The 16,143-nt window shown below is 42.4% G+C and overlaps 1 protein-coding gene across 2 annotated transcripts in view; it reads right to left on the bottom strand.

Annotated features, from left to right (window-relative positions):
* LOC126292265 (luciferin sulfotransferase-like) overlaps positions 1-16,143 on the bottom strand; it is a 248,781-nt gene that overhangs the window by 90,439 nt on the left and 142,199 nt on the right. The window contains exon 1 of one of the 2 annotated variants that reach the window (XM_049986164.1): positions 8,155-8,212. The exons of the other annotated variant lie outside the window; for it this stretch is intronic. Within the exon in view, the coding sequence (XP_049842121.1) occupies positions 8,155-8,203 (49 nt within the window). The 5' untranslated portion in view covers positions 8,204-8,212. Of the gene's footprint in view, positions 1-8,154; positions 8,213-16,143 lie in introns of those variants that run through there. 2 annotated transcript variants of the gene reach the window in all.

Genomic DNA, 16,143 nt, shown 5'->3' with positions numbered 1-16,143 from the left:
AACTCTATGCTCAACATAATGTGTTAAAGGAATAAATACAATAAAATAATAAAACCTGGCTGCAGCTTTAAGTCACATTAGGGCGTTACAGTACGGTAGCTATACGTATAATATGTAAGTGCATGTTCAAAATACTAATCCCGTACCGTACCGAAAGTCTTCGATGAATGTCGGCCCCTGATACGCCTTCCGACAACAAAAAGCTGATAACTGAACGTTGCTCTTTTTTGGTGCAAATAGACAGCGGCAGCAGCACGGCAGCGATAGCGAAACTAACCTAGCAGCTTGAAAATTGGAAAGATATAACAACAAATAAACAAAGCATGCCTCTTCAACGTAAAACGACAGTACCACCAAAATAAACAAAAATGTAACTAAACTGCGGAAAATAATCGACTCACACTCGTATTTTACATATATTTCAACTTCATACATCCACCTGTTTCTAAGAAAAAAGGATCTTAACAAACTGATAGACGGACTATAAAGTAACCCAATAGAAGTGCCGTTTTAATCGGCTGAATTACGAAATACTAATAAATCTGAAACTCCTGGAGTAATTTGACCTATTTTTTTCGTATATGACTAGTCGGTAACATCATTAAAAGTCTGGTTGCGAAGATGTGGTACAAGAAAGCAATAAAAAACGAACTATATTGTTATCTAATCCACAACACCAGTTTTTTTGGAGTGATTCGTGATAGTCCGTTTGGCATCTGCGGTAATCAGATACGGGGAAGAAGCATCACAATATTTCTCGTGATAACGCCGGTATCTCGGTCACACATATCGCTGGTAAAAACCACTTGTGAGTGTTGTCGTGTTAGCCTTTGCGTGAGGGGTATTCTGAGAGTTCCTCGGGGACCGATACAGATCGAAAATAACTTACTCTACTCACTGGCAACTTTTATAGTTAGTACGTCAACATAAGGTAAAATAACTTCCCAAGTCGAATAACATAAAAAATGTATCAACACTTAATTAGCTTCCAGAGTGGGCCTAATAAAATGCACATATAAATGGTGCCAAAATGGGGGCATTGACAAAAGTATCAACACAAGTTATTGTCGTATTTTTGAGTGGATTAATCTCAAAGAGGCTGATTCTAATTCAGGTCCAAATTTTCAGCTGGTTCCGTAAATTTACCTGGTTGCATTAAAGTCAGCAAACAGTAGTCTCTAGCAAGCAGTAGAAGACATTTATCACGCTGGAATAAATAGGTTCTAAAACAAATTGTGGCAAGGTACTATTGCCTGAAAAGAAATTCATTAATGCCTCTATCCAAATTACCATTGACCTCAGGTGATGACCAAAGCTCGTATGAGAAAGAGAAGAGACTGGAACGACAGACAGTGGTTGTTACCAGTTCTAGAAAGTAACGATAAAAACTGATAAAACTTTGTGCCGTATTTAAACGAAGCAGGACCTCTGCTGAAATAAATAGCGAACAATATCAAAATATCATACCGACGGGATGCGAAAAGATTTAATGAATTAGACACAAAAGAATCTGAAAAACTTTTGGTCCTGCGAACAATCGGTGACTGGTACGAAGTAAAACACAATGGTAACGAAACTGATGATGGTCGAAGTAAAGAGGATATAAAATGTAGACTGGCAATTGCAAGGAAAGCGTTTCTGAAGAAGAGAAATTTGTTAACATCGAAAATAGATTTAAGTGTCAGGAAGTCGTTTCTGAAAGTATTTGTATGGAGTGTAGCCATGTATGGAAGTGAAACATGGACTATAAACAGTTTAGACGAGAATAGAAGCTTTCGAAATGTGGTGCTACAGAAGAGTGCTGAAGATTAGATGGGTAGATCACATAACTAATGAGGAGGTATTGAATAGAATTGGAGATAAGAGAAATTTGTGGCACAACTTGACTAAAAGAAGGGATCCATTGTTAGGGCATATTCTGAGGCATCAATGGATCACCAATTTAGTATTGGAGGGCAGCGTGGAGGGTAAAAATCGTAGAGGGAGACCAAGAGATGAATACACTAAACAGATTCAGGAGGATGTAGGTTGCAGTAGGTACTGGGAGATGAAGAAGAGTGCGCAAGATAGAGTAGCATGGAGAGCTGCATCAAACCAGTGTCAGGACTGAAGACCACAACAACAACAACGAAACGTAAGACCATATTATGAAACGAAGCTGTAACTGATAGCTTACGTCTTCCAAAATGCTTTCACGGTGGATCACAACACACTGATACGGGAAGGGATAGGTACAGAAATAAGAGAGCCTAGTATTGAAAATGAGTCCGTGAATTTCTACATTCGCTATGTGAAAGAAATTGCCCTATTTGTAGCAACAGTATGCTATGGGGGAACGAAGCGGGCTGCGAGACACGAAAAAAACGCTGGTCGTTCTAATTTGCAACGACCGCCAGATATGTGCATGGTACTGTAAACTGATATCTCACAGCCCGAAATGTTTAGAATTATGGGACATACAATGGGGTGCAATACTTAGGAACGAAAGTAACTATACCGCATGATGTGTCACAGCTAAGTGACATAGCTCGATGAAACTTGCACTATACATGTAGAACGAACTGCTATGGCACACTGAGGTGACAAGTAGCACAGTTATCAAAGTTGGAGATAAATGTACATTACTTAGTTTATTCTTGGTTCGTTGGTAGTGCAGTAATATCCCATATGCCTGGCTAGGCATACATTTGATTAACTTATCATGGTTGGGTTTCTTAAAAGACATCATAGTGGCCGTTGACTGTATAAAGTATTTATTGTTACTACTGCAATTTCGGCCTTATGGCCATTTTCAAAAGGGTGCATTTTGACGACATGTACTCATGTCAGATAGTTTTATATGCTGACAGAATGTGAGTAATGTACATTTATTTCTAATTTTCTAGGTGCTTCAGTCTGGATCCACACGACCGCTACGGTCACAGGTTCGAATCGTGCCTCGGGCATGGATGTGTCTGATGTCCTTAGGTTAGTTATGTTTAAGTAATTCTAAGTTCTAGGGGACTGATGACCTCAGATGTTAAGTCCCATAGTCCTCAGAGCCATTTGAACCATTTGTTATTGTGTGTGGAGGCATAATATCATGTGGCCTCACCTATTTCTGAATGTTTGAACACGCTGCACTCTCCGGTCAAACTTGTTGTATCATTGTGTTCTGTCCCCAGGTGTGTCTTTTGAGGGGTGCATTCAGCTCTGACTTCATTTTAATGGATGGCAGTGTGCGACCGCGTCGAAGAGCACAGGTGAAGGGGCTGTTGCAAACGGGAGTACAGTGACTCCACAAAGTATTCGTCCGACCGTGGCACATAGACTATAATACGCACAGTCACAAATATTGCTGCGAAATGAATTATAACTATTGCTTTAGATTGGTTGATTTCTACACTTGGAAATAGAACGCTCTCTATGGTTCATACGTCGCTAAATTTGTGACCAAATATACGCTTTGTAAAACCGCGCCGCAGGACACGATCACGTACACTCAGTTGTAGGTAAGATGATTGGAACGCTTCGGCTTATTGGTAGAATACCAGGGAAATGCAAGCAGTCTACAAGGGAGTCTGGTTACAAACACCGTAAATGCATACGGAGAAGAGCAGCGTGATTGGTCATAGGTTTGTTTGGAACGTGGGAGAGCGTCACAGAGATGCTGAAAAAACTGAAGTGGCAGACTCTTCAGGAAGGCGCGTATTGTCCCCGAGAAAGCCTACTTTCAGAGTTTCAGGAACCAAGAATCTAGGAGTATACTACAAGCCTGTACGCGAGGACAAGATAAGACTGATTATTGCACTACTGGCCATTAAAATTGCTACACCAAGAAATGCAGACGATAAACGGGTATTCAATAGACAAATATATTATACTAGAACTGACATGTGATTACATTTTCACGCAATTTGGGTGCTTAGATCCTGAGAAATCAGTACGCAGAACAACCACCTCTGGCCGTAATAACGGCCTTGATACGCCTGGGCATTGAGTCAAACAGAGCTTGGATGGCGTGTACAGGTACAGCTGCCCATGCAGCTTCAACACGATACCACAGTTCTTCAAGAGTAGTGATTGGCGTATTGTGACGAGCCAGTTGCTAGGCCACCATTGGCCAGACGTTTTCAGTTGGTGAGAGATCTGGAGAATGAGCTCGCCAGGGCAGCAGTCAAACATTTTCTGTATCCAGAAAGGCCTGTACAGGACCTGCAACATGCGGTCGTGCATTATCCTGCTGAAATGTAGGGTTTCGCAGGGATCGAATGAAGGGTAGAGCCACGGGTCGTAACACATCTGAAATGTAACGTCCACTGTTCAAAGTGCCGTCAATGCGAACAAGAGGTGACCGAGACGTGTAACCAATGGCACCCCCTACCATCACGCCGGATGAGACGCCAATATGGCAATGACGAATACACCCTTCCTATGTGCGTTCACCGCGATATTGCCAGACACGGATGCGACCATCGTGATGCTGTAAACAGAACCTGGAATCATCCGAAAAAATGACATTGTGCCATTCGTGCACCCACGTTCGTCATTGAGTACACCATCGGAGGCGCTCTTGTCTGTGATGCAACGTCAAGGGTAACCGCAGCACGGTCTCTGATGTGATAGTCCATGCTGCTGCAATCGTCGTCGAACTGTTCGTGCAGACGATTGTTGTCATGCAAACGTCCCCATCTGTTGACTGAGGGATCGAGACATGGCTCCACGATTCGTTACAGCCATGCGGATAAGATGTCTGTCATCTCGACTGCTAATGACACGAGACCGTTGGGATCCAGCACGGAGTTCCGTATTACCCTCCTGACCCCACCGATTCCATATTCTGCTAACGGGTCTCGACCAACGCCATCAGCAATGTCGCGATACGATAAACCGAAATCGCGATAGACTACATTACGACCATTATCAAAGCCGAAAACGTGATGGTACGCATTTCTCCTCCTTACACGAGGCATCACAACAACGTTTCACCAGGCAACGCCGGTCAACTGCTGTTTGTGTCTGAAAAATCAGTTGTAAACTTTCGTTATGTCAGCACGTTGTAGGTGTCGCAACCGGCGCCAACCTTGTGTGAATGCTCTGAAAAGCTAATCATTTGCATATCACAGCATCTTCTTCCTGCTCGTTAAATTTCGCGTCAGTAGCACGTCATCTGGGTGGTGTAGCAATTTTAATGGCCAGCAGTGTAGGTTCTCATGTACGCGAGTGTCTGGATGACTTCTTAGGGAACAGAATTCAGTACGTTGTCCTCGACGGCGAGCTGTCATCGGTGTGTGATAACACCGCTCTTTCTCTCTCTGTATATTTGAAGTACTGGCAGGATGGGGAGCAATTCGCGGATGTTTTCTGATGATGGTGTGGTGTATGGAAGGTGTTGTTGCTTGGACGTAGGAGGTCAGAAGATGATTGATACAGAATTTCTAGATGATGCGATATATCGCTGCTGGCTCTAAACATAGAAAAAAATGTAAGTTAATGCAGGTGAGTACGAAAAAGACCCCAGTAATGTTCGAGCAGAGCGTTAGGAGTGTGCTGCTGGATACAGATTCGTCGATTAAACATATAACTGCAAACGTTGCCGACAAATATAGAATGCAACGAGCCTGTAACGATTGTAGTAGTGAAGGCCAATGATTGACATTTAGTGGGAGAATTTTTGGTAAGTGTGGTTCATCTCTAAAGGAGACCGCTTATGGAACACTAGTTCGACCCATTCTCGACTGCTGCTCAAGTGTTTTGGACCCACACCAAGTCGGATTAGAGGAAGACACAGAAGCAATTCAGAGGCGATCTGCTAGATCCGTTACCGGGATGTACGATAAACAAGCGAGTATTACATAGAAGCTTCTGGAACTCAAATGGTAACACTCGGCGGGATTCTTACTGGTAAACACTATTGAGAAAATTTAGAAAGCCAGTATTTCAAGTTGTCCTCAGAACCATTTTACTGCCGGCAATGTACATTTCACTTAAGGACCACGAAGATAAGAGAAGTTAGGGCTCATAGGAAGGCATACGAGATGCGACAATAAAGGAATGAGACTGATGTGGAAAATAATGTTGCTTACTGTTTTAGTCAAGCTTAGTGTTGTCTCCTTCAAAGTAGTTTCCTTCTGATTGCACACACTTTTTCCAGCGCTTCTGCCATTGATGGTAACATTTTTGGAACTGATCTTCTGTAATATCCTCCAAGACCCTCGTCACAGCTTTTTGGACATCTTGTGTTGTTTGAAAATGGTGTCCCTTGAGTGCCGTTTTGACTCTTGGAAATAGAAAAAAGTCACACGGAGCGATATCTGGTGTATAAGGTGGCTGGCTGCCGGCCGCGGTAGCCGAGCGGTTCTAACCGCTTCAGTCCGGAACCGCGTGCCTATTACGGTCGTAGGTTCGACTCCTGCCTCGGGCGTGGATGTGTGTGATGTCCTTAGGTTAGTTAGGTTTAAGTAGTTTCTAAGTCTAGGGGACTGATGCCCTCAGATGTTGAGTCCCAGAGTGCTTAGAGCCATTTGAACTATTTTTGAATTAAGTGGCTGTGGTAGTACTGAAATTTGTTTTGCGGTTAAAAATTTCTGTACCGACAGAGCATAGTGGGATGGCGCATTATCGTGATGCAGAATCGAATTATTATTAGCCACACCGTTTCTCGACTGATGTTCAGTTCTTGTGCAATAATTTTCAAGGATGATCTTCGATCAGATCATACGAATTCATGCACCCTCGCCAAGTTGACATCCGTCCGTGAGGTTAATGGTCGTCCACTGCTGTCTTCATCTTCAACATTCGTTCTGCATTCACAAAAAATTTTTATGCCAAAGAAAATTTGAGCTCTTGATATAACCTCCTCTGCTGTCTTCATCTTCAACATTCGTTCTGCATTCACAAAAATTTTTTATGCCAAAGAGAATTTGAGCTCTTGATATTATCTCCTCTCCAAAAGTCTTCTGAAGCTTACCGTATGTTGTCGAGTTTTCACCCAATTTAACGCAAAAGGAAATAGCATATTGTTGCGCAGTGTTATGCACTTCCATTTCCGTGACGAGAGACACAAACATTTGTTAACTTATTACAGCACAACTGACGACTGAGCAGTTGCATCGATGTGCTACTTGAACTAGAAGCAGCTTATAGAGCAAGGTCAAAGATATTGTGCCTATGCAAGCCTGCAGGGTTACCACATCTTGCAAAGAAAATCAGTCTCATTACTTTAGTGTCGCTCCTCGTATACACAGCCGTTTTCTCCTTCGCTCTATTTGCTAATGCACCAGGAAAGGAAATGACTACTACTGGTACAAGGTACCCTCCACCATGCACCATGCGCTTGCTTGTAGATTATGTATGTAGATGCAGATATAGATGTAATTCGAGCACTCACAGACGCGTTTAAGCTATCATTATTCAGGCGCTCCATACCTGAATGGGAGGAAGCCCTAATAACTGGTACAATGGGAAATGCGCTTCTGATAACCAATAGAAATGGAATGTACACTCCTCCACGCACTTCGTCAATGTATAAGCGAGCTCGTTGGGGAGCTGTGGTCAAGCTATCCGTGGTTTCCCCAAACCGCTAGAGGCAAACGCCAAGATGGTCACTTAGTTTAAAAGGAGAAGTCCGATTTTCTATCCGATCCTGCCCCAAACGTGACCTCGTGAGCCGTGTGTTATGTCTTCGCCATCAACGAGGTCATACACCCGATTCTTTCTTCAGTTAGAGAGCGTTGCAATATTCTACTAGTCGTGTTATCAGTAAATTCTCTCAACACGAAAAACGAATACAGGTGTTACGTTCAAATTGACTGCTACAATGAAGTGGAAGAAGCTTATGAAACGCTGCTCTGTGCGACTGGAGCAAAAGTTACAAAATAGTATCGTTCTGTATGACGACATTTTTCAAGGCTTTCAAATGAATTGTTTTTTCCTAAACTGCTTATTAATTGCGTTGCTTGAATCTACCTATATTGTAAATAATGTAAAAAATTATAAAGTTATATGCTTTCCATGTTTTATATGGACTGTATACAATTTCAACCCCGAACCCTCCTTATTGCTGCAATTTCTCGTAATGAGTCGAAAGCGTAATTTGTGTGATCAAAACACGCCACTGACAAACAACACAGCAACTGCGCAGGATGTAATGAGTGATGAGACTTCACTGCTTACCTGTTAAGCGATCAGATGGACGACTAGACCACCTTCCAGCTTGAACCATAGCTTTTAATCTGCCTGACGTATGAGGCGATAAGATAACTACATGAGTACCAAATGCAACACCATTTTATATTGTCCCCAAGGCCAGTGGCATCTTCAGCTCACGGTCGACGGCTCACGATTCAGTAGCTACATATATACATACATACTCAAAAAGCCACCATAAAGTGCGTGGAGGAGCGTACCTCGCACCACTGCTAGAAATTCCCTTTCCTGCTGCACTCGCAAAATGGAGTGGGTGGATAATGACTGTCAATACGCCTCCGTTCGAGCCCTTTCTGCTGGTATGCCTATCGGGTTGTGAATGTTAGAATACGAGCACACTTAGGTTCACGACCCAATTTAGCACCTGTCCAATCACGGTTAAAAAAATGGTTCAAATGGCTCTGAGCACTATGGGACTTAACATCTGAGGTCACCAGTCACCTAGAACTACTTAAACCTATCTAACCTAAGGATATCACACACATCCATGCCCGAGGCAGGATTCGAAACTGCGGTCGCGCGGTTCTAGACTGACACACCGAGAACCGCTCGGCCACCGCGGCCGGCGTCCAATCATGGTCGCGCCAGAACTATTACGTTTGATCTAGGTGCGATGATCAGCGAAAGTAGCCCAAAAAATATGTAGCATGGTCAGTTACGGTGTTGAAACTGATTAAAAATTTCATATGACTGCGTAATACTAATAGTTATTCGTTACAACCCGCGATCTAAAAATTCTCTAGTTCCACAGAGATCATACAAAATACAAGGAATAATCGTCTATCTCTTCTTAACGTAACTACTTTCGTCATTTTTCTGATTTCCGTCTATCTCTTACTGCTCTAAATTCCTAGAGGTATGTACCGTCTATGCAACTAAATGAAGGCAGTTTGTTTATTGCCATACGCGTTTCGCTTCTTTTATTTACGAGCATCATCAGTGGCCTGAAATACATGTTTCCATTTATACATACAATAAGCCTATTATTTGGTAGATATAATATACTGCTATATTACATTTTGTCGTGTTTTTCTCTCGTTGTTTTTTCTTTTTTTTTAGGTTAGAGCCAACTTTTGTAGCACAATTTCCGTAATCTGAACTTATCGTTAGGTGTTACTTACGAATTCCGGCGCTGTGTGGTGTCCTGAAGATATATAAGTTAGTTTCCATTCTCCACACGGACGATTTCAAGCATTCTTTCACCCACCTTTCTCACATCGCATATATCACTTGCACGTTCCATTTTGTGATCAATGTGGTTAAATAAAAGCCAGAAATCGGCCAGCTGGAGAATGGAAACTGACCAATAAATCTTCAGGACTTCGCACACAACAGCGCTGGAAATCGTAACACCTAACGATTTGAAGGGAAACCAGAGTGTAACACCTAACGATAAGTTCACGTTACGGAATTTGTGCTACAAAAGTTGGTTCTAACCCAGCAAACAAGAGAGAAACACAACAAAATATAATTTAACAGCATGTTATATGTACCACATAATACGTGTATCGTATGTGTAAAAGGAAACATGTATTTCAGATCACTGACGATGCTTCCCAAATAAAAGAAGCGAAACGCGTGTGGCAATAAACAAACTGCCTTCAATTAGATGTATAGACGGTACATACGTATATGTAACTATTTTCACTCATTAAACTTCAAACCACGACATTCACAGTAATTATTTCGTCTTACAATCACCAAAACGTGAATAACTGCTGTAAGGTAAGTTCAGTCATATTCTCCACATCACAAGGAAAGTGTCGTAATGTTCCCTGGCTAACTTCTGTTCAAAATTAATTATCTTTAATATTAAATTATTGACTCAAAGTACACCACTGGTCATTAAAATCGCTACACCAAGAAGAAATGCAGGTGATAAACAGCTATTCATTGGACAAATATATTGTACTAGAACTGACATGTGGTTACATTTTCACGAAATTTGGGTGCATACATCCTGAGAAATCAGTAACCAGAACAACCACCTCTGGCCGTAATAACGGCCTGGATACACCTGGGCATTGAGCCAAACAGAGCTTGGATAGCGTGTACAGGTACAGCTGCCCATGCAGCTTCAACACGATACCACAGTTCATCCAGATTAGTGACTGGCGTATGGTGACGAGCCAGTTGCTCGGCCACCATTGACCAGACGTTTTCAGTTGGTGAGAGATATGGAGAATGTGCTGACCAGGGCAGCAGTAGAACATTTTCTGTATCTACAAAGGCCAGTACAGGACTTGCAACACGCGGTAGTGCATTATCCTGCTGAAATGTAGGGTTTCGAAGGGGTCGAATTGAGGGTAGAGCCACGGGTCGTAACACGTCTGAAAATTACATCCACTGTTCAAAGTGCCGTCAATGCGAATAAGAGGTGACCGAGACGTGTAACCAATGGCACCCCATACCATCACGTCGGGTGATACGCCAGTATGGCGATGAAGAATACACGCTTCCAAAGAGCGTTCACCGCGATGTCACCAAATACCGATGCGACCATCATGATGCTGTAAACAGAACCTTGATTCATCCAAAAAAATTACGTTTTGCCATTCGTACATCCAGGTTCGTCGGTGAGTACCCCATCGCAGGCGCTCCTGTCTGTGACGCAGCGTCAAGGGTAAGCGCAGCCATGGTCTCCGAGCTGATAGTCCATACTGCTGCAAATGTCGTCGAACTGTTCGTACAGATGGTTGTTGTCTTGGAAACGTCCCCATCTGTTGACTGAGGGATCGAGACGTGGCTGCACGATCCGTTACAGCCATGCGAATAAGATGCCTGTCATCTCGACTGCCAGTGATACGAGGCCGTTGGGATCCAGCACGGCGTTCCGTATTACCCTGCTGAATCCACCGATTCCATATTCTGCTAACAACGCGAGCAGCAATGTCGCGATATGATAAACCGCAATCGCGATAGGCTACATACAATCCGACAAAGTCGGAAACGTGATGGTACGCATTTCTCCTCCTTACACGAGGCATCACAACAACGTTTCACCAGGCAATCGCGGTCACCTGCTGTGCATGAGAAATCGATTGGAAACTTTGCTCATGTCAACACGTGTACGTGTCACCAACCTTTTGTGAATGCTCTGAAAAATTAATCATTTGCATATCACAGCATCTTCTTCCTGTCGGTTAAATGTCGCGTCTGTAGCACGTCATCTTCGGGGTGTTGCAATTTTAATGGCCAGTAGTTACACGTTTATTGTATGTAGAAAAGGAAACATATATTTTAGGCCACTGATGATGCTTCCCAAGCAGAAGAAGCGGGACGCGTATGGCAATGAACAAACTGCCTTCAATTAGTTGCATAAACAGTACATATCTCCACGTAACTATTTTCACTCACTAAAGTTGAAACCAGGACTTTCACAGTAGTTATTTGATCGTACAATTACCAAACTACAAATGGCAACCTGAATATACTGCTGTAAGATAAGTTCAATCACATTCTCCACATTACAAGGAATGTGCTGAAATGTTCCCAGGCTAACTTCGGTTCAGAAAGAAATGGCTCTGAGCACCATGGGGCTGAACTTCTGAGGTCAACAGTGCCCTAGAACGTAGAACTACTTAAACCTAACTGACCTAAGGATATCACACACTTCCATGCCCGAGGCAGGATCTGAACCTGCGACCGTAGCGGTCGCGTGGTTCCAGACTGTAGCGCCTAGAACCGCTCGGCCACTTCGGCAGGCTTCGGTTCAGAATTAATTTTCTTTAATATGAAGTTATTGACTCAAAATGTAATTTTTGTGCGTTATTTCGTAACTTTTTTGTTTTGCATGTTGGTATTTCGGTTCCTATGCGTTTATTTATCGTTGCTGTTTGAGTTTACATATTGTCATCTTGTCACGTGGAGGTAGTGAGTCGAGCCTAGATGCTGTAAAATTGGCTGCCAAGTGGTGAAGAAGGAACTTTTTCCTGCATATTCTCCTGTCTGAGCTCAATAGAGGGGTGACGGCTGTAGAGGCAGCCAGGAACATTTGCGTCTATATGGGGAAAATGCCGTTCGACAGAGCACGGCATGGATCGTTTCGACACTACTGATAGAATTTCAGGAAGACCCTCGGGTTTTGATGAAGTTCATTTAAGTGTCTTAATCCGCGATGATCCACGTCATTGTACTCGAGAATTGGCAAATGTGACGAACTCTGATCATTCTACTATTTTGCGCATGCTGTAAACCAAAATCACAAATTCAGCGGATGCCCATATGTACATCTCCGCTTGCTCGTCATCAGTTTGCTCCCGAACAACACCGACAATTTTTATCCTGTATCGCTACTGGTGACGAGAAATTGTTTCTTTGTCCTAACATAAGGAAAAGAAAGGAATTGTTGATCCCAAACACAGCAGCAACTTTCCATACAAAACGCTGCGTGCATCACCAACAGATAATGTTATGGATCTAGTGGAACAGCAACGATGTGGTGTTCTATGAATTGCTTCTACATCTACATCTACATTTATATTTCGCAAGCCACCTAACGGTGTGTGACGGAGGCCACTTCCTTTTCTGTTCCAGTCGCGTATGGTTCGAGGGAAGAACGACTGTCGGAAAGCCTCCGTGTGCGCTCGAATATCTAATTTTACATTCGTGATCTCCTCGGGAGGTATAAGTAGGGCGAAGCAATATATTTGATACCTCATCAAGAAACGCGCCCTCTCGAAACCTGGACAGCAAGCTACACCGCGATGCAGAGCGCCTCTCTTGCAGAGTCTGCCACTTGAGTTTGCTAAACATCTCCGTAACGCTATCACGCTTACCAAATATCCATGTGACGAAACGCGCCGCTATTCTTTGGATCTTCTCTATCTCCTCCGTCAACCCGATCTGGTACGGATCCCACACTGATCAGCAATACTCAAGTATAGGTCGAACGAGTGTTTTGTAAGCCACCTCCTTTGTTGATGGACTACATTTTCTAAGCACTCTCCCAATGAATCTCAACCTGGCACCCGCCTTACGATCAATTAATTTTATATGATGATTTCACTTCAAATCGTTGCGCTCGCATACTCCCAGATATTTTACAGAAGTAACTGCTACCAGTGTTTGTTTCGCTATCATATAATCATAGAATGAAGAATCCGTCTTTCTTTGTATTCGCAATACATTACATTTATGTATGTTAAGGGTCAGTTGCCACTCCCTGAACCAAGTGCCTATCCGCTGCAGATCTTCCTGCATTGCGCTACAATTTTCTAATGCTGCAGCTTCTCTGTATACTACAGCATCGTCCGCGAAAAGCCGCATGGAACTTCCGACACTATCTACTATGTCATTTATATATATTGTGAAAAGCAATGGTCCCATAACACTCCCCTGTGGCAAGGCAGAAGTTACTTTAACGTCTGTAGACGTCTCTCCATTGAGAACAACATGCTGTGTTCTGTTTGCTAAAAACTCTTCAATCCAGCCACACAGCTGGTCTGGTATTCCGTAGGCTCTTACTTTGTATATCAGGCGACCGTGCGGAACTGTATCGAAAGTCTTCCGGAAGTCAAGGAAAATGCCATCTACCTGGGAGCCTGTATCTAATATTTTCTGGGTATCATGAACAAATAAAGTAAGTTGGGTCTCACACGATCGCTGTTTCCGGAATCCATGTTGATTCCTACAGAGTAGATTCTGGGTTGCCAGAAACGACATCATACGCCAACAAAAATTATGTTCTAAAATTCTACAACAGATCGACGTCAGAGATATAGGTCTATAGTTTTGCCCATCTGCTCGACGACCCTTCTTGAAGACTGGGACTACCTGTGCTCTGTTCCAATCATTTGGAACCTTCCGTTCTTCTAGTTACTTGCGGTACACGGCTGTTAGAAGGGAGGCAAGTTCTTTTGCGTACTCTGTGTAGAATCGAACTGGTATCCCGCCAGGTCCAGTGGACTTCCCTCTGTTGAATGATTCCAGTTGCTTATCTATTCATTGGATACTAATTTCGATGTCCCCAAGGTGTATCAATCACTGCTGACATTTATTCTCAACAACTGAGACGTCTTGCAAACGCAATCCTCTAACAACGGCCAAGAAGACTGCGTGAATTGACGCTACTCCACGGTAACGTCCGCCCGCATGCTAGACTGACAGAAAACACTATACAGGAGTTGGGGTGGGAATTCATCCCGCACACACCTTATTCGCCTGATCCTACGCCCTCAGATTTTCAGATTTTCCGCTCTCTATCGAACAGGCTTCGAGGAATTTCCTTTCCGGATGAAAATGCGCTTGGAACATGGGTCGACGAGTTCTTCGACTCAAAACCATCTGATTTCTACAGTCGCGGAATCGAAAAGTTACCCCAGTATTGGCAGACTACTGTAAATAGTGGTGGGGAACTCTGTTATGTGTATCTGTTATCTTTATTAAGCTTATGAGAAAACGCTAAGAACTTATGTACCAACCCAATAATTTAATTATTCAATTAAATTAGCTTCGTTAAATCAAATTATCTTTATCAAATTAAATTATGTTAAATAAATTAAAATATTTTCAATACCGGTGCCTCGTGCAAAACTTTCGCAATTTTGTAGTTTTAAGTAGTGACAGTATTTAGAATAAGTGTAGTCGTTCACGTAATGGTATCTGTGGGAATGTGGAGAAAACAACTTCAATAAAAATGAGCTGAACTAGGTAAAATAATGATCATGAAATTATAATACATCCTTATATATACATTTCCACGTGGCAATGTTTTGCATTCCGAATGTTTGTGCCGGTTTGTACGTACTATGGGTAGATAGCAGAAACCATCAATACGACCACGAAACCTCTAACTTTAGCTGGACAAACATTCTCAGTTAGAGTAAGCATGTATGGCCGTAGTACCTAAAGGAAAATAGTAATTCAAGGCGACAATGACAAATATGTATGTCCTTTCGCAAAGTATATTCGTTTACAAAAGTCAACTTGTACGATGGGCAGAGATAATGGACTACTGCAGTGCTCACATTTATGATCTATTGCAATGCTGTATACAAATTATGCAGTGAATAACTACTGATAAACAATCAAAATGCTATTAGTAATAATACTGAGAGAGAGTCTCTTATCCGTCATTAATGTTGGCTCCGTAAAATACAGGTATGTATCTGAAAATATATCGTGCCCCTTTGCCTACGATAATAAAAATTCTTTTTTATGTTAAAATTTTTCACGAATGGAAATTTTTGCGGAAAATCGTTATTTAATGTCAGATTCCGACCAAAAAAATCGTTATAATTATTCCTCATTCATCCCTGTATGACTAATGCGTGTTGAGAAAGATGCTGTTGACTTGAGAAGTAATATACAGGCTGGTCCAGTGATCGTGACCTGGTCAAATACCTCACGAAATAAGCGTCAAACGAAAAAACTAGAAAGAACGAAACTTGTTTAGCTTGAAGGGGGAAACCAGATGGCCTTATGGTTGGCCCGTTATATAGCGCTATCATAGGTCAAACGGATATCAACTGCGTTTTTTAAAATAGTAACCACCATTTTTTATTACATATTCGTGTAGTACGTAAAGAAATACGTATGTTTTAGTTGGACCACTTTTTTCACTTTGTGGTAGATGGCGCTGTAATAGTCATAAACGTATGGCTCACAATTTGAGACGAACAGTTGCTGACAGGTAGGTTTTTTAAATTAAAAAACAGAACGTAGTTACGCTTGAACATTTTATTTCGGTTGTTTCAATGTCATACATGTACCTTTGTGAACTTATAATTTCTGAGAACGCATACTGTTACAGCTTGATTACCTGTAAATACCACATTAATGCAATAAATGCTCAAAATGATGATCCGTCAACCTCAATGCATTTGGTAATACGTGTACCGACATTCCTCTCAACAGCGAGTAGTTCGCCTTGCGTAATGTTCGCACATGCATTGACAATGCGCTGACGCATGTTGTCAGGGGTTGTCGGTGGATCAAGATAGCAAATATCCTTCA

This window comes from Schistocerca gregaria, chromosome 9 (assembly GCF_023897955.1).
Source record: "Schistocerca gregaria isolate iqSchGreg1 chromosome 9, iqSchGreg1.2, whole genome shotgun sequence".
Lineage (NCBI taxonomy): Eukaryota > Metazoa > Arthropoda > Insecta > Orthoptera > Acrididae > Schistocerca > Schistocerca gregaria.
This window is presented reverse-complemented; position numbering and strand designations above follow the sequence as displayed.